General features: G+C 44.0%; 1 protein-coding gene across 1 annotated transcript; it reads right to left on the bottom strand.

The window, feature by feature from the left end:
• Nucleotides 1-3,816: 3,816 nt before the first annotated feature.
• On the bottom strand, nucleotides 3,817-16,954 carry LOC120916389 (fish-egg lectin-like). Its single transcript, XM_040327338.1, has 4 exons — nucleotides 16,813-16,954; nucleotides 14,061-14,288; nucleotides 8,902-9,235; nucleotides 3,817-4,161 (listed from the first exon to the last, which is right to left on the bottom strand). The coding sequence occupies exons 1-4, from the start codon at nucleotides 16,865-16,867 to the stop codon at nucleotides 4,011-4,013; spliced, it is 768 nt and encodes a 255-aa protein (XP_040183272.1). The 5' UTR covers nucleotides 16,868-16,954; the 3' UTR covers nucleotides 3,817-4,010.
• Nucleotides 16,955-23,558: the final 6,604 nt, after the last annotated feature.

The raw sequence follows: 23,558 nt of genomic DNA, 5'->3' as shown, positions 1-23,558 counted from the left end.
GCATTTCCCGGCGTATAGTTGCCCCTATATATTAGGCGTATATGCGGCGCTAAAATGTTAAGTATGGACGTCGTTCCCCGCGTCGAAGTTTTAAAAAGTTACGTTGTTTGCGTAAGTCGTCCGTGAATGGGGCTGGACGTCATTTACGTTCACGTCGAAACCAATGACGTCCTTGCGGTGTACTTTGGAGCAATGCACACTGGGAAATTCCACGGACGGCGTTCGGGAAAAACGTCAATCAGTACATTTACATAAAACACGCCCCCCTGATCCAAATTTGAATTCGGCGGGCTTACGCCGGCCGATTTACGCTACGCCGCCGCAACTTACGGAGCAAGTGCTTTGAGAATACAGCACTTGCCTGTCTAAGTTGCGGCGGCGTAACGTAAATCGGATACGTTACGCCGCCGCAGAGATACGCCGCTGGACGAGAATCTGGCCCAATGACTTTAGGGATGACATGCGAATTCAAAGTGTTTTTGACGCATCGCATTCGTTATGAACTCGCACAAGTGTGAACCGGGCCTCACACTGGAAGTGTAACATGGCACCTCATGGCAAAGAACTCTCTGAGGATCTAAAAAAAAGATCTGTTGCTCTACATCAGTGGTCTCAAAGTACCGGCCCGCGGGCCATTTGCGGCCCGCGGACCATTTATAAATGGCCCGCAGGCAGGGCGGAAGTGGGGGGAGCAAAGAAGGAAACATTTTTTTTGTGAGCTGGTGCCATCTGGTGGTGGCCGTTGGTATTACATGTTAAGCATTACAAGTTAAACAGCAATTCTAATGTCATTTTACACTATTTTCACTGCTATCTTCTTCCCTCTAATTAGAACCCCCAAACATTATATATATTTTTTATCCTAACACCCTAGAGAATAAAATAGCGATCGTTGCAATACTTTCTGTTACGCCGTATTTGCGCAGCGGTCTTACACTTACACCTTTTTGGGAAAAAATTACACTTTTTTTAATTAAAAAATAAGACAACAGTAAAGTTATCCCCATTTGTTTTAATATTATGAAAGATAATGTTACGCCGAGTAAATTCATACCCAACATGTCACGCTTCAAAATTGCGTCCGCTTGTGGAATGCCGACAAACTTTTTTACCCTTTAAAATCTTCATAGGCGACGTTTTAAAAAAATCTACAGGTTGCATGTTTTAAGTTACAGAGGAGGTCTAGTGCTAGAATTATTGCTCTCGCTCTACCGATCGCGGCGATACCTCACATGTGTGGTTCGCGTATGTGTTCGCTTCTGCGCGCAAGCTCGTAGGGACGGGGTGCGTTTTCTGGCTCCTAACTTTTTTAGCTGGCTCCTAGATTCCAAGCAAATTTGTCAAACCCTGACTTACACCAGTGCTGGTGGTAATAATGCGCTCGCTGACACCAGTGCTGGGGGTTAATAATGTGTTCGCTGACACCAGTACTGTTGTTTTTGAAGTTTGAAAGTTTGCATGCGGCCCCCCATGGCATATGAAAACTTGTCTTGTGGCCCTCAGGAAATTTGAGTTTGAGACCCCTGCTCTACATAAAGATGGCCTAGGCTATAAGAAGATTGCCAAGACCCTAAAACTGAACTGCCAGTCTCAGGCCTCGTACACACGACCGAGTTTCTCGGCAAAAACCAGCAAGAAACTTGCTGGGAGATATTTTTTTGCCGAGGAAACCGGTCGTGTGTACATTTTTACACACAAAGGTGGACTGACAACCCATGGGGCCCCCGAGCAATAGAAGATTATGGGGCCCCTAGGCTTACAGATGGCCACCACGCCAGGAGGCAGTGCAGAGGCAGGGCAGCTAAAATCTCAGGATATTCACATCAAAAGCATGTTGGTTTGAGATTTTTACATACTCTCCCTGGTTTTATTGAGCCTGGCAACCCTGATGGGGCCCCTTAGTGGCATGGGGCCCTCGGACAGTGCCCGAAATTCCCAATGGTCAGTCGGCCCCTGTGTACACACCATCAGACCAAAATCCCAGCGGACAGAGAACGCGGTGACGTAGAAGACACCGACGTTCTCTGACACGGGAGTTCAATGCTTCCACGCATGCATCAAAGCAATTCGACGCAAGCACGGGATTTCGGGCCAGCGGACATGTCCGATGAGTCGTACTAACCATCGGACATGTCCGACGGACAGCTTTCCAGCGGACATGTTTCTTAGCATGCTAAGGCCCCGTACACACGAGAGGATCTATCCGCTGGAATTGATCTGCGGATCAGTTCCAGCGGATAGATCCGCTGGTGTGTACAACCCAGCGGATCTTTTTCCGCTGATTTTTTTCGGGCCGACCGATTTCCAGCAGATAAAAATTTCTTAGCGTGCTAAGAAGTCTATCCGCTGGAATCGGCTCCAGCGGATCGATCCGGTGGTCTGTACAGACTCACCGGATCGATCCGTCCGAACTAGTGCTGTCAAGCGATTAAAATTTCTAATCGCGATTAATCGCATTAATGTCATAGTTAACTCACGATTAATCGCGCGATTAAGGAGGTTCACCCTTTAAAACATATTTTTTTTTGTTTTCTTATTTTTTTTATTTTTTTTTATAATATTAAATTGTGTTTTTTTATTTTTTTACATTTTGATCACTTTTATTGCTGTCACAAGGAATGTAAACATCCCTTGTGACAGCAATAGGTGGTGACAGGTACTCTTTATGGAGGGATCGGGGTCTAAAAGACCTCCGAGCCCTCCTTTGCACTTCAAAGTATTCAGATCGCCGAAAACGGCGATTCTGAATACTGTGTACTTTTTTAAATCCGGCGCCATTGGCAGCCGAGAAACCCGGAAGTGACGTCATGACCCTGCTTCCGTGGTTTCAATGCGGAGACTGAATCAAAGCCGTTTACGGCTTAGTGTCAGTCTCCGCCTGAACACAGAAGGCGCCGGATGGAGGATCGGGTCTCCCGGTGGGACGGGAGGCCCGGTCAGAGCGGCGAAGGGCGGCGGGAGGGGGGGGGATGTCCCCTCCCGCTCCTCCGGCATAACAACCGAGCGGCTTTTAGCCGCATCGGTTGTTATGTTTGGATAGCCGATCGCCCGCTCTAAACAACGATACCGGGATGATGCCTGCGGCTGCAGGCATCATCCCGGTATAACCCCCGAACGTTAATCGCGTGATAAAAAAATTGACGGCGTTAACATGGGTTTGTGTTAATGCCGTTAATAACGCGTTTAACTGACAGCACTAGTCCGAACACATCCCTCGCATGCGTCGTAATGATTCGACGCATGCGTGGATATCCTTATCTGACAATGTCGCGCACGTCGCCGCGTCATCATCGCGGCGACGGCGCGACACATCACCGCGGACGGAATTCCGCTGGGATTTTGATCTCCTGGTTAGTACAACCAGGAGATCAAAATCCGCCAGAGGATTTATCCGCGGATACGGTCCGGAGGACCGTTTCCGCGGATAAATCCTCTCGTGTGTACCCGGCATAAGAAACTTTTGTCTGCTGGAAACCTGTCCGCTAGGCCGGGAAACTGCCCGCTAGGCCCTACACATGGTCGGACATGTCCGCGGAAACTGGTCCGCGGACCAGTTTCAGCGGACATGTTCGGTCGTGTGTACGATTCCTTACCTGCATTTTGGTCCGGGTCTTAAGTGGTTAAGAAACATTTGTAGGTCTTGTCCCTCCCTTAGCCTGTGATTGGACTGTGAAAGAAGAAGCCTGACTGTTGCAAATTCAGCAATGTTAGATTCAAATAAAGTGAAATAAGTAATCTATTTGGCACAATTTCTCTGACAATGACAAAGAAAACAGTTTTAAAAAAAAAAAAGTTTATTTGCTTTTAATGTTTTTTAAAAATCAGATACAATTATGTGATGGCCTGAGAGTCTTATCTAGAATGAGTGGCCGGTGTAAATCATTGCAGAGATACAAGAATACCCAAACACTAATTAACAGGGATGAATAGACGGAGAGAACATTCCATGTAATCTTCTAGACTCAGATCACGCTATAGATCGCTCAGCTTGGTCTTGTGTTATGGCCAAATCAATCATTTGTTTCTACACATCGATAGATGTCACCAGTTGGGTTGAGGAGCCAAAGATAGCCGTTGTCGTAAGTGACGTGTTTGAAAGTGGCGCAGAAGTCCAGCTCGGTCCAGGATGTACCGGTTGGAGTTTGGGCGCTGATTCCATCCCTGAAACAAAAATCTTTCTCAGTTATCCCTTTCATGACTAAGCCTATTTCTGACATTTGGTGTTTACAAGATAAAATCTGTATTTTTTGCTAGAAAATTACTTAGAACCCCCAAACATTATATATATATTTTTAGCAGAGAATCTAGAGAATAAAATGGCGATTTTTTTATATCACACGGTATTTGTCAAGCGGTCTTTTAAACGCAACTTTTTTGGGGAAAAGATACTGATAATGATTGAGACCCCTGACACAATTTCAGGGCGAACCCCATTCTGCCGTTGACCCAAATCATAATAGTGAAACACGCAGACCAGAGAGAGAAACAGTCTACATCCTTCACCTTTCCAACGTTCAGCCAAAGAGAAGGTGGCCAGACTTTTAATTGGTCTTTTATAAACAACATGACATCACACACATGAGCACAGCTGATAGGTCAGTCCATATAGTTCAGCCCCTTATTACACGCCCCTGTGACGTCTGTTCTTGGCATACTGCACACGTTTCAAAAGTCTCTAATTAGCACAAATGTCTTTGTGTCATACAGGGATCCCCATTGAATTTCACAGGGGCTTCATTCTTCAAAGTCATATATGAACATACTGGAGAACAAGGAAGAAGGGGGGCTTTGGAGTAAAGAGCGAGCAGTAAAAGGGAGGGGTTGGAGACATCTGTTTGCTATTTTTATTTCTTTTGTCCAATGCTGAGATGTACGGTATCCTCAAGACATTATAATCTGTCATAACTTCTTTGAATTGTAACTTTAAAACATTATGGCCCAGATTCACAAACGAGATATGACGGCGTATCTCCAGATACGCTGTCGTATCTCTGAGTTGTGCCGTCGTATCTATGCGCCTGATTCATAGAATCAGTTACGCATAGATTTCCCTTAGATCCGACAGGCGTAAGTCTCTTACGCCGTCGGATTGTAACTGCATATTTACGCTGGCCGCTAGGGGCGTGTACGCTGATTTACGCGTCAAAATATGTAAATCATCTAGATACGCGAATTCACAAACGTACGCCCGGCCGACGCAGTACAGTTACGCCGTTTACGTTAGGCTTTTCCTGGCGTAAAGTTAACCCTGCTATATGAGGCGTAAGTGCGGCGTACCAATGTTAAGTATGGTCGTCGTTCCCGCGACGAAATTTGAAAATTTTACGTTGTTTGCGTAACTCGTCCGTGAATGGGGCTGGACGTAATTTACGTTCACGTCAAAACCAATACGTCCTTGCGGCGTATTAGGAGCAATGCACACTGGGAGATTTCCACGGACGGCGCATGCGCCGTTCGTGAAAAACGTCAATCACGTCGGGTCACATAACATTAACATAAAACACGCCCCCCTGTCCCACATTTGAATTAGGCGGGCCTACGCCGGTCGATTTATGCAACGCTGCCGCAACTTACGGAGCAAGTGCTTTGAGAATACAGCACTTGCCCGTCTAAGTTGCGGAGGGGTAACGTAAATCGGATACGTTACGCCCGCACAAAGATACGCGGATGTACGAGAATCTGGCCCTATATCTATCGTTTCATTTAAGGAATATAAGACTTGTAGTATATATCTTCACACATGCATATGTATATATCATACATAGATAATGAAATAAAAACAATATGGGAATATAAAAGAAAAACAACATTTCAGTGGTTCTAATAAAAGAAATAGCTTAACACAAAATAGGAATTTTAGTAACCTCCATCACAATACTTTCATTAATTAGAAAAAAAAAACGAAACAGTAAAGTTAGCCCAATTGTTTTGTATAATGTGAAAGATGATGTTACGCTGAGTAAATAGATACCAAACATTTCATGTTTTAAAATTGTGCACACTTGTGGAATAGCGACGGTACCTAAAAATCTCCATAGGCGACGCTTAAAATAAATAAATAACGGTAACCAGGTTAGAGATACAGAGGAGGTCTAGAGCTAGAATTATTGCTCTCGCTCTGACGATCGTGGCGATACCTCACTTGTGTGGTTTGAACACCATTTACATATGCAGGCGCGACTTCCGTATGCATTTTCTTTGCTATGCGAGCTCGTGGGGACGGGGCGCTTTAAAAAAAAATGTTTTATTATTTATTTCATTTATTTTTATTTTTTTACATTGAGTTTTAAAAAAAAAAATGTGATCACTTTTATTGCTGTCACAAGCAATGTAAACATCCCTTGTGACAGTAATAGGTGGTGACAGGTACTCTTTATGGAGGGATTCTCTCCTTTGCACTTCAAAGTATTCAGATTGCCGAAAACAGCAATTCTGAATACTGTATATTTTTACTGTGTATATATATATATATATATATATATATATATATATATATATATATTTTAAAACTGGCGCCATTTATTTATTTTACTTATTTTTTTTATTTTGACACAAAATAAAAAATGTGGCCCACTTTTATTCTTATTACAAGGAATGTAAACATCCCTTGTAATAGAAAAAAGCATGACAGGTCCTTTTAAATATGAGATCTGGGGTCAAAAGATCTCACATCTCATATTTACACTAAAATGCAATACATTTTTTTTTTTGTTTTTTATGTCATTCTAAAGAAAAAAAAAAATGGGCATCTTAAGAGCATTGGGCGGAAGTGACATTTTGATGTCGCTTCCGTCCTGCAGTGGTATGGAGACCAGTGGGGGCCATCTTCGCCTCACTCGTCTCTAGGCCACAGACCGAGAAGGATTCGATCACCTCCGCCGCTGCCGACGGCTCCGGTAAGCGGCGGGGGGCCACCGGAGAGCGGCGGGCCCCTCTCCTGCCACCGATAAAAGTGATCTTGCGGCGTGTCCACCGCATAAACCACTTTGATCTGAAAGTCCGACCGCCCGCACTTGAAGAGGGTACCGGGGTTATGGTAGCTAGCTGCTACCATAACAATGGCACTTCTTTTCAAAGTAGGGACGTATAACGATGGCGGTCTGTATGTTTTTTTTTTTACGTTAGAGCATTTTTACATCTGAAAAACGCCTCTTACAACCCCACTAGTTTTGTTTGTTTTTTTACAGCCAAAAACCTCCCCAGCCATAAACAGTTGATAACAGCCTATTAGCTGGATTCAGGTAGATGGGGGCATCTTTCAGGCGGCGTAGCGTATCGTATTTACATAAGTCAGAGAGGCAAGTGCTGTATTCACAAAGCACTTGCCTCCTAAGTTTCGGCGGCGTTACGTAAATGGGGCCAGCGTAAGCGCGCCTAATTCAAATGAGGATGAGGGGGGTTTGTTTTATGTAAATGATTGGTGACCCGACGTGATTGACGTGATGCGCCGTCCATGTACATATCTCAGTGTGCATTGCTCCAAAGTACGCTGCAAGGATGTATTGGTTTCGACATGAACATAAATTACGTCCAGCCCCATTCACGGACAACTTACGCAAACAACGTAAAATTTTCAAATTTTGACGTGGGAACGACTACCATACTTAACATTGGCTAGGCCACCTAGGGGGCAGCTTTATCTTTACGCCGGCGTACCTCTTACGGAAATGGCGTATCTTTACTGCGACGGGCGCACGTACGTTCGTGAATCGGCGTATCTAGTCATTTGCATATTCTACGCCGAACTCAACGGATGCGGCCAGCGTAAATATGCACCCTAAGATACGACGGCGTAGGAGACTTACGCAGCTCGTATCTTAGCCTAATTTAAGCGTATCTGGTTTTCAGAATACGCTTAAATTTACGAGGGCGTAGATTCAGACTTACGACAGCGTATCTACTGATACGCCGGCGTAACCCTACGTGAATCTAGCTATTTGTGTGCATGGACACAGGATAACAAGCTGAAGAGTTTATTGACTGTGGAAAAAAAGTCTGAGGCCTCGTAGACACGACCGAGAATCTTGTCGTAAAAGAAACGTTGTTTTTCTCGACAAGGTTCTTGTCAAGCTTGCCTTGCATACACACTGTCAAGACAAAAATCTCGTCGTTCTCAAACGAGGTGACGTACAACGCGTACGACGGCACTATAAAGGGGAAGTTCCATTCCACTGGCGCCACCCTTGGGGCTGCTTTTGCTAATCTCATGTTACCGCGTGTTAAGTAAAAGTTTGGTGAGAGACAATTCGCGCTTTTACAGTCTGTTACAGCGTGACGAATGTGCTATCTCCATTACGAGCGCTACTTTTACCGAAGGTGCGCCCCCGTCTCATACTTTATTCTGAGCATGCGCGGGTTTCTAAGCATACACACGAACGTCAAAAACAGCAGCTGTAAAAACGTCAAAAAACGCTCAGTGTACATGAGGCCTAACGAGAAGACTTTTCCAATTGGCTTACCTTCAGCATTTAACCATTACCACTTCTCTATAAAAGTAACATTTACTGTATATACACATTGCTTTAAAGTGGATGTAAACCCCCCCAAAAAATTTTTTGGGATGTCACAATGTAGAGTATAAGATTTCCTATCATCTGTGCCCAGTCTTGCCACACAGAGTTAATCCAGCTCTGAGCAATCCTCTTTTAATGTTCAGTGAAAATGAACAGAATTCCAGATAAAAACTTGCCAAATTATAAAGTCTGTTTCTCTGTTCTTGCTTTGTGTTACAGGTTATTTACATATCCTGGTAATATACAATGAACTTCATATTATGATAGACATAACATAACATATGATAAACATGTCCAAGCTCTAGATATGTAAATAACCTGTAAAAAAAATGTTTTGGGGGGTTTACATCCACTTTAATGCTACTGCATACATCGTTTTTAAAATTACCTTCGGTACACGTTGCCTGCTGAGTTGACTCCATACACAGAACCATCTGTGCCGACCTCTATCATCACCAGACCACCTGGAACATGCTCCCATTGGGTTCCTAGGCAGGATGTTGGTTTGACATTGTGGCGGAAGTAAATCTGGTTGCCGCTGTTGACTCCCCAGCACCCCACTGGCCCACAGCTGTAATATTGCAGTGCCCCATCCAGTAGGGTGAAGTGTACAGCAGAAGATCTTGAAATTGTGCAACTCTTTCTCAAGCAATAAATGTTGTCTTGTGCGTTCACTCCGCCCAAGAACTTATCACCACCAGCATCTACCTGCTTCAAGAGCCCTAAGGAAAAAACACAAAACAGAACAATGGCCCATTGAATTAAATGTAGTAACCCCAGAGATGATTAAAACAAAAACCCTTCAGTCTAGTTATAACATAGGGCCAGATTCACAGCCGAGATACGACGGAGTATCTCAGATACTCCGTCATATCTCTCAGAGTATCTATGCGACTGATTTATAGAATCAGTTACGCATAGATATCCCTTCAGATCCGACAGGTGTAATTGTTTTACACTGTCGGATCTTAGGATGCAATACTGCGGCCGCCGCTGGGGGGAGTTCGCGTCGTAAACCAGCGTCGGGTATGCAAATTAGTAGTTACGGCGATCCACGATGGTTTTTCGCGTTCGCTACGTCGCTGCTAGTCTAGTTTTCCGTCGCAAAGTTAGTCGTCGTTTTAGGTGCCCTAACTTTAGACAGCACACGTATGTGCTGTTTAAAGTATGGCCGTCGTTCCCGCGTCGAAATGTAAAAATGTTTTTGTCTTGCGTAAAACGTCCGGGAATACGAAAGTACGCTACGCACGTCGCACGTCGTCGCCGTTCGGAAAAATGACGTCACTTCGCGCAAAGCACGACGGGAATTTCAAAACGGAGCATGCGCAGTAGGTCCGGCGCGGGAGCACGCCTAATTTAAATGGCACACGCCCCTTTGAATTACGCGGGCTTACGCCGGAGGCTGCCAGCGTAAGTTTTCACGCAAGTGCTTGGTGAATCAGGCACTTGCGATAAAAACTTGCGGCGGTGTAACGCATCTACGATACGTTACGCCGCCACAATTCTATGTGAATCTGGCCCATAGATGCCTGAATCTCATTATTGCTAATAGCACAGTTGCCAAGTGTCCTTCTTCTTGTAGGCCAGTCTCCTATTTTTTAAAATGTGCCGTGCCCCCTCAAGTCCACAAAGCACAACGCTTCAGCAGCAGGGGAGCCATTATTTCTTGTTGTAGGAAAATGTCCTTCCAATCTTTCCAGGATTGCTGGCATCTATGCATAAGCGTGCGCACAGGGTGTGCCGGATGTGCCCAGGCACACCATAATCACCCCATGTGCATCAGTAATATCACTCTTTGTAGCAGCAGGAACATGTGAAAGATCTACCTCTTACCTGCTCTGCCACAAGAGAAGTGTCTATGCTCCTCTTTCACTGTGCCCGCAGGGAAGTCAGTGTTCCGGGTCATATATATGTAGACACACACACACACATGCATGTGTGTTTGAGCTTTAGGGTGAACGCCCTAATGCAATATGCTGCACACACCTATGCATCTATGTTACAGTATCTCGTGCAGGCTTCCTCAACCAGGGTTCCTCCAGAGGTTGCTAGGGGTACTTTGAGCAATTTCTGCATCTCAGATAAGTTCCTACTGACACCATTGATCTATCTGGCTATCTATAAGGGGGAAATTCTTCCCAATGACCAAAAGTTTAAGAAGCATTCTTTCCACGGACCATCTCACTAATGTAACGGTCTCCAAACTGTGGGCCAGGGGCCAGATGTGGCCCTATGCTTGACTTTATCTGGCCCTTGGGTCACTGACACCAAAGATGGGGGATAATTCCTGTTGCTCCTGCCGGTGAAGTCCACCCAACTTCCTGCGAAGGTGTGCCAACAATGCTGCACTGTTCCTGAATTCAAAGCAGAGTAGTCACTCTCATATAGGCAGAGGGGGGTCTTTAATTAGGCAAATTAGGCAATCGCCTTAGGCCTCGCCCACAGAAAAGGCCTCGCGCGATCGCCTAATTTGCCTTTCAGGTTCAGAGGCGGCTCTTTAATTAGGCAAATTAGGTGATCGCCTTAGGCCTCGCCCACAGAAAAGGCCTCGCGCGATCGCCTAATTTGCCACTACAGTGGGATGAGAAGATGTGATGAGGGGTGTGGCTATCAGCTGCAACTGCAATGCCTGGGAGGGGGGAGCGTGTGAAAATCAGGAGGATTTGGCTCAGTCAAGGGGGGTAATTAAATTGGTTTGCTTACTATAAAAGGCTTACTGGTTGTATGTCAAGTCAACATGTGCAACTCTGAGGGCCAGATCCACAAAAACCTGACGTAACTTAAAAAATCCAATTTAAGTTACACTGCCTTAAAGTTTCTACCTAAGTGCCTGATCCACAAAGCACTTATCTAGAAATTTCAGGCTGTGTAACTAAAATTCCGCCGGCGCAAGGCGTTCCTATTCAAATGGGGCGAGTCCCATTTAAATGAGGCGCGCTCCCGCGCCGGCCGTACTGCGCATGCGCGAAGTTACGTTACGCCGAGTTTTGAGGATCGCGACGGCTTAAAGTTGCGTCGGGGAAAAAAAAAAATGACAGCGGCATGCATTCCTGAGGGAGAACTCCATGCCAATTTTCAAAGAAAAAACCGGCATGGGTTCACCCCCCAGGAGCATACCAGGCCCTTAGGTCTGGTATGGGTTGTAAGGGGACCCCCCCTACGCCGAAAAATCGACGTAGGGGTCCCCCTACAATCCATACCAGACCCGTATCCAAAGCACGCTACCCGGCCGGCCAGGAAGGGAGTGGGGACGAGCGAGCGCCCCCCCCCCTCCTGAGCCGTGCCAGGCCGCGTGCCCTCAACATGGGGGGGTTGGGTGCTCTGGGGCAGGGGGGCGCACTGCGGGCCCCCCCACCCCAGAGCACCCTGTCCCCATGTTGATGAGGACAGGACCTCTTCCCGACAACCCTTGCCATTGGTTGTCGGGGTATGCGGGCGGGGGCTTATCGGAATCTGGGAGTCCCCTTTAATAAGGGGGCCCCCAGATACCGGCCCCCCACCCTAAGTGAATGGATATGGGGTACATCGTACCCCTATCCATTCACCTGGAGGCAAAAAGTAAAAGTTAATAAACACACAACACAAGGCTTTTTAAAATATTTTATTATTCTGCTCCGGACGCCCCCCCTGTCTTCGTTATTAGCTCAATTACCAGGGGGGGCTTCTTCTTCCGCTCTCCGGGGGTCTTCACTCTCCGGGGGTCTTCCGCTCTCCGGGGGGGCTTCTCCGGACTCCGGGGGGCTTCTTCCATCTTCTCCCCTCTTCCGCTCTTGACTCGGCGAACCCCGGTTCTTCTGCAGCTCTCCGGTGCCTTCTTCTTCAGCGCTGGCTGCCTGCTATGTTTGTGTGTTAGCTCGATTTCAAACAGGCAGCCAGCGCGGTCTTCTGTGGCGTCAGGGTCTTCTGTTCTTCTCTCTTCGGATGTTGCCTCGTCGCCTGTTGTCGCTGTAATGATGGAAGCGCGCCTTGCATCCCATTTATATAGGCATCACCGTCCCATCATGCTCCGGCAGGTACCCACGTGGTGGGTGCACGTGGGTAGGCACCCACCACGTGGGTACCTACCGGAGCATGATGGGACGGTGATGCCTATATAAATGGGATGCAAGGCGCGCTTCCATCATTACAGCGACAACAGGCGACGAGGCAACATCCGAAGAGAGAAGAACAGAAGACCCTGACGCCACAGAAGACCGCGCTGGCTGCCTGTTTGAAATCGAGCTAACACACAAACATAGCAGGCAGCCAGCGCTGAAGAAGAAGGCACCGGAGAGCTGCAGAAGAACCGGGGTTCGCCGAGTCAAGAGCGGAAGAGGGGAGAAGATGGAAGAAGCCCCCCGGAGTCCGGAGAAGCCCCCCGGAGAGCGGAAGACCCCCGGAGAGTGGAAGACCCCCGGAGAGCGGAAGAAGAAGCCCCCCCTGGTAAAAGAGCTAATACGAAGACAGGGGGGCGTCCGGAGCAGAATAATAAAATATTTTAAAAAGCCTTGTGTTGTGTGTTTATTAACTTTTACTTTTTGCCTCCAGGTGAATGGATAGGGGTACGATGTACCCCATATCCATTCACTTAGGGTGGGGGACCGGTATCTGGGGGCCCCCTTATTAAAGGGGACTCCCAGATTCCGATAAGCCCCCGCCCGCATACCCCGACAACCAATGGCAAGGGTTGTCGGGAAGAGGTCCTGTCCTCATCAACATGGGGACAGGGTGCTCTGGGGTGGGGGGGCCCGCAGTGCGCCCCCCTGCCCCAGAGCACCCAACCCCCCCCATGTTGAGGGCACGCGGCCTGGCACGGCTCAGGAGGGGGGGGGGGCGCTCGCTCGTCCCCACTCCCTTCCTGGCCGGCCGGGTAGCGTGCTTTGGATACGGGTCTGGTATGGATTGTAGGGGGACCCCTACGTCGATTTTTCGGCGTAGGGGGGGTCCCCTTACAACCCATACCAGACCTAAGGGCCTGGTATGCTCCTGGGGGGGAACCCATGCCGGTTTTGTTTTTTACAAATTGCCGTGGAGTTCTCCCTCGGGAAAGCATACCAAATGCCGTCGCTGGAATGGGCTTTTACAAGGTGTGACTAGTTTACACTTTGTAGAACGAGCCCTAATTTTACACTTGCAAAATAACACTTACGGCGCAAAAAGGAAGCTAGAAAGCTTTGTGGATCGCCTTAAGTGCTAATTTGCATACTAGCAACGGCATTTCGACTCGAAATGCCCCCAGCGGCGGATGCGGTACTGCATCCTAAGATTCGGCAGTGTAATTCAATTACACATGCCGGATCTTCTGTGTAACTTTGGAAAAAGCCTTTTGAGGATCGTTTCCAAAGTTACACACAGACTGAACAGCAGTTAAGTCGGAGTATCTCTTTTGAGGATAACCCCCTATGTTCCTGCCAGACTCAATAGTGCAAAAAAAAAAAAATGCAGTGTATTTTTTTATAGAATAATAGGAATGTACTTTCTAAAGTGAAGCAGAATATCTCAATATTATGTAGATGGTATAAATATGTATTAGATATGTTCTGGTGATATCTTTTTTTTTTTTTCTACCTGATACAGACATCCACTCATTGTCCTGGAGCTTATAGATGACGTTGGCTCTGTTTACACCCCAAACTCCAGCAGGTCCAACAGAAACATGGATGAGCTTTCCAGAAATTTGTTCCCATTCATTATTTACCCAGCGATAAATGTCGTCATTATCGTTCACACCGTACACTTCACCAGCGCCGGCATCAATCTGTTTCAGTTTTCCTGGGATCATTGTGCACTGAAAATCTGAACAAATGAAAAATCATTAAAATAAATGATATAAATAAATAATACAGCATTTTTCAACCTTTTTCAACCAGTCTAAAAATTGTAAATGAACTTACTAATAAGAAATGGGAGTTCAGGATGATGCATAACCATCTTCATGAAAATAAAATGTCCCCCCTTCACATCAGAGCCCCCCATCATATCAGGGTCCTTCCTAGACGTCAGATCCTCCCCCTACACGTCAGAGTCCCAAATCACATCAGAGACCCCCCAAAACACAAAGCACCCCAATCAGTCACTTCTTCACATCAGAACCCCACCTTTTGGCTTCAGCAACGTGACAGAGGGCAGGAGGTGTGATTAGCAGGACAAAGACACCAAATGTGTGTGTGTGTGTAATGTAGATTTATATATCACAATATGGGAAATACATCCCACCACCAGCAGAACAAAAAAAAATCTTTCTTTCTCTTTTCTTTCTTTGCCTCCCTCTTTTCTTTTATTCTTTGTCTCCCTCTTTTCTTTCTTCCTTTCTTTCTTTGCCTCCCTCTTTTCTTTCTTTCTTTCTTTCTTTCTTTCTTTCTTTCTTTCCCTCCCTCTTTTCTTTCTTTCTTTTCCTCCCTCCTTTCTTTCTTTCTTTCTTTCCCTCCCTCTTTTCTTTCTTTCTTTCTTTCCCTCTTTTCTTTTTTTTTTTGCCTCCCTCTTTTTTTCCTTTCTTTGCCTCCCTCTTTTATTTCGTTCTTTCTTCCTTTCTTTCTTTCTTTGCCTCCCTCTTTTCTTTCTTTCTTTGCCTCCCTCTTTTCTTTCTTTCTTTGCCTCCCTCTTTTCTTTCTTTCTTTCTTTGCCTCCCTCTTTTCTTTCTTTCTTTCTTTCTTTGCCTCCCTCTTTTCTTTCTTTCTTTCTTTCTTTGCCTCCCTCTTTTCTTTCTTTCTTTGTCTCCCTCTTTTCTTTCTTTCTTTCTTTCTTTCCCTCTTTTCTTTTTTTTTTTTGCCTCCCTCTTTTCTTCCTTTCTTTTCCTCCCTCTTTTATTTCTTTCTTTCTTTGCCTCCCTCTTTTATTTATTTCTTTCTTCCTTTCTTTCTTTCTTTCTTTGCCTCCCTCTTTCCTTTCTTTCTTTCTTTCTTTGCCTCCCTCTTTTCTTTCATTCTTTGCCTCCCTCTTTTCTTTCTTTCTTTCTTTTTTTTCTTTCTTTGCCTCCCTCTTTTCTTTCTTTCTTTCTTTGCCTCCCTCTTTTCTTTCTTTCTTTCTTTCTTTCTTTCCCTCCCTCTTTTCTTTCTTTCTTTGCCTCCCTCCTTTCTTTCTTTCTTTCTTTGCCTCCCTCTTTTCTTTCTTTCTTTCTTTCTTTCTTTCTTTCTTTCTTTCCCTCCCTCTTTTCTTTCTTTCTTTCTTTCCCTCCCTCCCTCTTTTCTTTCTTTCTTTCCCTCTTTTCTTTTTCTTTTTTGCCTCCCTCTTTTCTTTCTTTCTTTGCCTCCCTCTTTTCTTTCTTTCTTTGCCTCCCTCTTTTCTTTCTTTCTTTCTTTCTTTGCCTCCCTCTTTTCTTTCTTTTTTTCTTTGTCTCCCTCTTTTCTTTCTTTCTTTCTTTCTTTTTTTGCCTCCCTCTTTTCTTTCTTTCTTTCTTTCTTTCTTTCTTTGCCTCCCTCTTTCTTTCTTTCTTTCTTTCTTTCTTTCTTTCTTTCCCTCCCTCTTTTCTTTCTTTCTTTCTTTCTTTCTTTCTTTCTTTCTTTCTTTCTTTCTTTCCCCCCCTCTTTTCTTTCTTTCTTTCTTTCTTTGCCTCCCTCTTTTCTTTCTTTCTTTCTTTCTTTCTTTCTTTCTTTCTTTGCCTCCCTCTTTTCTTTCTTTCTTTCTTTGCCTCCCTCTTTTCTTTCTTTCTTTCTTTCTTTCTTTCTTTCTTTGCCATGTGTCAACAAGTCAAGAGAATCCACATAAACACAAAAAAAAAAATAGATTTTTTAAGGTGCCAGACAAATGCAATATACTACATAACTGCTTTAACATCCATATCAGATTGTAATAGGTACATTAAAATGTTTTTCTTTTATCATGAAAATATAGATCACATGAGATCCGGGTATACAGTACAGTCGAGAGACTATAAGCAGCCGGCCTTATAAGTAGTGAAGTGATAGGCTGCATTTTCTTTCATTTCTTTCAACACTAAACCATTGATTGTGAGAAGGGGAGGGTTGTATAATTAATGTAAATGTTATTTTTTTTAATCTGATTCTCACTGACCTCTTGAAACCCATCTATGGACGACTTAGTGGTTTATGGACCCTAGGTTAATAAAAACTGCTTTAAGTGAATTATGAAATACCATCATTTCATTCAATTTGCAGGCTTATTCAATAACAGTGCAAAAAAAAGGCAGTGATGCAAAATAACCAAAAGCAACCAATCATAAATCACTTAAATTAATCTACGCATTCCAAGCTGCCCAATACTAAATTCTGATTGGCTTTCAATTCTGTAGTATAAAATATTAAACAATAGCGTCTGACCTCCCTATAGGGTGGAAATAGATGGGAAGGGAGAGAGATCTTACCTCCAGAAGCAGAGATTCCGACACACAGCAGGAGGAGGCTCACAGCAAACAACATCTTGGTAGGTGAGGATGAAGGTGGAAGTTATAGAGATCCGGGAGACTGTTCTATATATATGGGGCCTGGACTCCACCCATCATGGGAAGCTGGTCTACCATTGGCTGACAGAAGGAATTAAACAAAACAAACATACAGTAAGTTATTTTTTGTTTTACGGTGTAAATATTCTTGTTAAACTGAATGCATATATATATATATATACACACACCGTATCTCACATAAGTAAGTACACCCCATCACATTTTTGTAACTATTTTATTCTATCTTTTCATTCGACAACACTGAAGAAATTACACTTTGCTACAATGTAAAGTAGTGAGTGTACAGCTTGTATAACAGTGTACATTTGGTGTCCCCTCAAAATAACTCAACACACAGCCATTAATGTCTAAACCGCTGATAACACAAGTACACCCCTAAGTGAAAATGTACAAATTGGGCCCAACTGGCCATTTTCCCTCCCCAGTGTCTTGTGACTCATTAGTTTTACAAGGTCTCAGGTGTGAATGGGGAGCAGGTGCATTGAATTTGGTGTTTCTCTCTCAGGCCTCGTACACACGACCGAGTTTCTCGGCAAAAACCAGCAAGAAACTTGCTGGGATTTTTTTTTTTGCCGAGGAAACCGGTCGTGTGTACATTTCTCGACGAGGGAACTGTCGAGGATCCCGTCGAGCCAAAAAGAGAGCATGTCTTCTTTTTCCTCGACGGGAATGGAGAAACTTGCCTTGTCGAGTTTCTCGACAGCCTAACAAGGAACTCGACGAGCAAAACGATGTGTTTCGCCCGTCGAGTTCCTCGGTTGTGTGTACGAGGCTTCACTCTCTTTTTCCCGATTCACACTAATGCACTGTGAATTTTGCCAGTTTATTGTCCATTCTGAGGTGCGAATTTTAACCGCAAATTTACCACGATTTTAATGCGAATTTCAGGAGTGGGATTAATGTTCTAGCCAATGAAATCATAGTGTAAAAAAAAAGGTGTTAACTTCCTGTGTACTTCCTGTTTTTTGTGGAGAATCGCGTGGTGGAATTCACACATATGTGAACCTTCATTGCGATTCCAGAACGATTTACACTGATGTCTATGGAGACTAAATTTGCAACACAGTAAAGTCAGACAAGACCCTTTTTCTTATCGCATCGCATTCGTAGAAGAATCGCAACGCATGTATGTGAACGACCGTTATTGAAAACAATGACTTTGAGCCCTTTCACACTGGTGCGTTTTTGCCGTGTTTTTGCCACGTTTTCACGGTAAAAATAGCGCTATTAAAACGCTCATAAATTGCTCCAAAAACGCCCCCTCCATTGAAATGAATTGAAAACGCTGTAAAAACGTGGTAAAAACGCGGTAAAATCACGGTAAAAACGCGGTAAAATAGTGGTGTTTTACCGCTATTTTAACGCTCCGCTATAGGCGTTTCCAGTGTGAAAGGGCTCTTTAGGGATGAAATGCGAATTCAAAGTGTTTTTGACTCATCACATTCGTTATGAACTCGCACAAGTGGGAACCGGGCCTCATACTGGTCACTGGAAGTTCAACATGGCACCTCATGGCAAAGAACTCCCTGAGAATCTAAAAAAAAGAATTGTTGCTCTACATAAAGATGGCCTAGGCCAGTGATAAGCAATTAGCGGACCTCCAGATGTTGCCAAACTACAAGACCCATGAGGCATAGCGAGACTCTGACAGCATCAAGCATGACACCCAGAGGCAGAGGCATGATGGGACTTGTAGTTTGGCAACAGCTGGAGGTCCGCTAATTGCTTATCCCTGGCCTAGGCTATAAGAAGAATGCCAAGACCCTGAAACTGAACTGCCAGTCTCAGAGATAAAGGGACCTTGAGGGAATAATTATCAAAACAAAGATATTGCTGTAGTAGAAATATTCCCTAAAAAAATATTTGATTTTTTAAAGCGGTAGTAAACTGCTGGCCAATAAATAAAATGTAATAAAAAAAATACTGTATTTATCGGTGTATAACATGCATAGACGTATAACACACACCCTAACTTTAAAAGGGAAGTTTCAGTGGAAAAAAATTCCACAGCCCCCTGCGTATAACACGCAGGCACAGTTTACCCTCTATTTTCAGTGAGTGTTATACGCCAATAAATACAGTAAATAAATGAATCCTGCAAGGCAATGTCATAATGTACTAGTATGCATCGCATACTAGTACATTATGAGAAACTTACCTTAGAAAGAAGCCCTCTAGCGCCGCAATGTCGCTGCTGAGACTGCTGACATCTTCGCCTGGTCTTCCTTCTGGGTTCACGTCCTTTTGGCTACATGAGTGGTCGGGGGCACAATGATGTCATTTCCAGCACGAGCTCTGACGGTCTGTAGGCCGGATGATCTCATCGTCTGCATGCACTGTGCAAGTTTAGGAGATATTAACTGTACCTACAGGTAAACCTTATTATGGGCTTACCTGAAGGTACAAGTGCTAGTACCGAGTTTACTACTAGACATGTGCGAAAACCTCAAATTTACAGCTTTAACCTCCCTGGCGGTATGATTATTTCAGATTTTAGGTGCTGAAAGCGGTACCATTATTTGCAAGGAAATTTGGCGTTTTATACTGTAGGCCTGTAATTCTTAGGAATAACTCACTTAAATCTGACCAAACAAGAGTCTAGTAGGCATCCTGGGTATGATTTTTTTTTTAAAACAAAATTATAAATTATAACATACTAAATAATTATTAATAATTATAACAAATAATATAATTATAATAAAAATTATTCAATAATGTAATCAACTCAAAATCACTGAAATTTGCTCAGTTGCAGAATTGTCGCTGTCATTACTTTTATTTTTTTATGACGATTTTCCCCACAAATCGCTATCGCTCACTTCTGAACGTGATAATAATTTATTATCGCTGTTTTCTAGCTGCTCTAAAACCATTTTTGACATAAAGGGACACTTTTGGTTGCTATGGACAATCTACAGTTTTCAGGCAGAAAGAACAGTTTTTATTATATAAAATGACATGTAGGACACTGGGCAGACCACTAGGGACAAGGGGGGGGGGGGTGTATTTTTTACATACAGTACTGTAATCTATAAGATTACAGTATACTGTATGTAATGTGTTTGCTTACCTTTTTGAATTTGGCGCCGTTCTCCGCCCCCGTGCGTCGTAACGTCACAGGGAACGGAGATCGGCGGCACACAGAGGCACTGTGTGAATTGAGCGAGGTCCCGCTCGCTCACACAGCGCCGTGGCATCGCTGGATCCAGGGACAAGGTAAGTAAACACTGCCTGTGGATTCAGCAAGGCGAGCCCGAGTCTGACTCGGGGTTACTGCTCGCAGCACGAAAATGTAACCCCGAGTGAGACTCAGGAATACCGCCAGGGGGTTCATTCGTTTTCGGAATTTGATTCATTTATTCCTTTTCAAATCTATTCAAAACGTTTTAAAATTGGATTCCAAAAGTTTGTGAATAGTTTTCCAATTTCCAATTTCCAAAAATAAAAAAATAGACTAGAATTTTTTTTCTTTTCTATTCCTTTATTTTCTATTCTATTTAATTCTCTTTGGAAATTAGAAAACGATTCAAATTAGAAAACTATTCGAAAACATTTTTCAAATTAGAAAACTTTTCTAATTTAATATTTGAAAACATTTCGAATTAGAAAACGATTTGAAATCTATTTAAATTTAAATTTCAGATTAGTTTAATTTCGGTATTATTCTAATTCTGAATTTTGGATACATCCACATACATAACGAAAACTAGTCTGAATTTTTATTCAAAACGAACTGCACATGTCTATTTACTATCACTGCAAGGAAATACCACCTGGAAAAGGGGCAATACTAATTATACTGAATTGGTAGCAGGCATTGAAATAAGATCTATACTGTCATGCCGCGTACACATGATCATTTTTCGGGTTGTAAAAAAAAAAATGCTCTAGCAAAGCGCGGTCACGTACAACACCTACGACAGCACTATAAAGGGAAAGTTCCATTCGGATGACGCCACCCTTGGGTTACGGCGATCCACGAACGTACGTCCGGCCGGCGCATTTTTTTAAGTCGTTTGCGTTCGGCTTTTTCCGGCTTATAGTTACCCCTGCTATTATGAGGCGTACTCAATTTTAAGTATGGCCGTCGTTCCTGCGTCGAATCTTGAATTTTTTACGTCATTTGCGTAAGTCGTTCGCGAATACGGCTGTACGTCACGTCAAATCCAATACGTCCTTGCGACGTAATTTGGAGCAATGCACACTGGGATATTTTACGGACGGCGCATGCGCCGTTCAAAAAACATAAAAAACGCGGGGTCAAATTTAAATAAAACACGCCCCCAACATCCCCATTTGAATTACGCGGCCTTACGCCGCAACACATACGTTACGCCGCCGTGAATAAGGGCGCAAGTTCTTTCTGAATACAGAACTTGCGCCCAAAGTTACAGCGGCGTAACGTATCGGGGATACGTTACGCCAGCAGAAAGATCCGCTGATCTTTCTGAATCTGGCCCGATCTTTTTAAATGACATTAAAAAAAGTCATTTTTTACAACCCGAAAAATTATCGTGTATACGCGGCATAAGTGTGTTAAAAAAGGAAGTGAATTTAACTTTTCAATTTTTAATAAGACAAAACAGTTTGATACCTTTGCGGACACCTATAATAAAAGACTATAAAAGCTTACATCACTGTTTCAATTGATGTACTGTATATATAAGATACAGTGCCTTGAAAACGTATTCATCCCCCTTGAAATTTTCCACATTTTGTAATTTTACCACCGAAAATGTAAATGTATTTTATTGGTATTTTATGTGATAGACCAACACAAAGTGGCACATAATTGTGAAGTGAAAGGAAAATGATAAATGGTTTTCCAAATTTTTTACAAATATGTGAAAAGTGTGGGAGGTACATTTGTATGGCGCCCCCCCGGAGTCAATACTTTGTAGAACCTCCTTTCTCTGCAATTACAGCTGCAAGTCTTTTTGGGGATGTCTCTACCAGCTTTGCACATCTAGAGAGGGACATTTTTGCCCAGTCTTCTTTGCAAAGTAGCTCAAGCTCTGTCAGATTGGATGGAGAGCATCTGTGAACAGCAATTTTCAAGTCTTGCCACAGATTCTCAATTGGATTTAGGTCTGGACTTTGACTGGGCCATTGTAACACATGAATATGCTTTGATCTTAACCATTCCATTGTAGCTCTGGCTGTATGTTTAGGGTCATTGTCCTGCTGGAAGGTGAACCTCCCCCCAGTCTCAAGCCTTTTGCAGACTCTAACAGGTTTTCTTCTAAGATTGTCCTGTATTTTGCTCTATCCATCTTCCCAGCAACTCTGACCAGCTTCCCTGTCCCTGCTGAAGAAAAGCATCCACACAACATTATACTGCCACCACCATGTTTCACAGTGGGGATGGTGTGTTCAGGGTGATGTGCAGTGTTAGTTTTCCGGTCACACACAGCGTTTTGCTTTTAGGCCAAAAAGTAAAATTTGGGTCTCATCTGACCAGAGCACCTTCCTCCACATGTTTACTGTGTCCTCCACATGTTTTCTCGCAAACGGCAAATGGGACTTCTTATGGCTTTCTTGCAACAATGTCTTTCTTCTTGCCGCTCTTCCATAAAGTCCAGATTTGTGGAGAGCACGACTAATAGTTGTCCTGTGGATAGATTCTCCCACCTGAGCTATGGATCTGTAGCTCCTCCAGAGTTACCATGGGCCTCTTGGCTGCTTTTCTGATTAATGTTCTCCTTGTCCAGCCCGTCAGTTTAGGTGGACGGCCATGTCTTGGTAGGTTTGCAGTTGTGCCATACTCTTTCCATTTTCTGATGATGGATTGAACAGAGCTCTGTGAGATGTTCAAAGCTTGTATATTTTTAATTACCTAACCCTGCTTTAAACTTCTCCACAACTTTATCCCGGACCTGTTTGGTGTGTTCCTTGGTCTTCATGATACTGTTTGTTCACTAAGGTTCTCTAACAAACCTCTGAGGGCTTCACAGGACAGCTGTATTATTCAGATTTAATGACACACAGGTGGACTCTATTTACTAGTTAGGTGACTTCTGAAGGCAATTGGTTCCACTAGATTTTAGTTGGGGGTATCAGAGCAAAGGGGGCTGAATACAAACGCACGCCACACTTTTCACCTATTTATTTGTAAAAAATTTGGAAAACCAATGTCACGTACCTTATAGCGAAGCCGAGAAAGTGGGGGCGGCCTCTGGCACGGTCCCGGCACCCCCTGGAGGTAAGGACAGGGAATGCAGGGGCCTGAGAGGGTGAAGGTGCCTGCTGGTTCAGAAATAGTCTCTCGGAGGTGCTGGGAACCTCTTTAAGTATAGGAGCTGCAGCAACCAGACATCAGATCCGTTCAGGGAAGCTCAATAGGGAAAACTGGCGTAGGCAGAAGTCGGCAGCAGACAGGCAGCAGTGTTGCCAACCTACCAGATTGAAATTTACCGGCACGACACCCGAAATTTACTGGCGCAGCCACGTTTTTACTGGCATTTCAAAAAAGTTACTAAATTAAATTTTCAGGTGCAAATTTCAGTATTTAGGCTACAAACAAGAACGCTGGGCAAATAGCAATGTGATTTAAGGTAGATATTAAGGTAAAAAACATATTTTTGTTATTTTCGATATAATAAGGGCAAATTATTTCGTCACATCACCCCCTGCCTCCATCCCCCTCT

Source organism: Rana temporaria, chromosome 10, assembly GCF_905171775.1.
Source record: "Rana temporaria chromosome 10, aRanTem1.1, whole genome shotgun sequence".
In the NCBI taxonomy this organism is placed as follows: Eukaryota; Metazoa; Chordata; class Amphibia; order Anura; family Ranidae; genus Rana; species Rana temporaria.
Note: the sequence above shows the minus strand (reverse complement) of the source record. Positions and strands in the feature narration are given on the sequence as shown.

What these genes read in the sequence shown, in the direction of transcription:
- LOC120916389 (XM_040327338.1), bottom strand. Translation starts at nt 16,867, where the DNA reads ATGTTGTTTGCTGTGAGCCTCCTCCTGCTGTGTGTCGGAATCTCTGCT. An exon ending in CGGAATCTCTGCTTCTGGAG is followed by an intron (nt 14,289 to 16,812) that starts GTAAGATCTCTC and finishes TCATTTGTTCAG; the next exon opens with ATTTTCAGTGCACAATGATC. An exon ending in TGAGTGGATGTCTGTATCAG is followed by an intron (nt 9,236 to 14,060) that starts GTAGAAAAAAAA and finishes TTTTTTCCTTAG; the next exon opens with GGCTCTTGAAGCAGGTAGAT.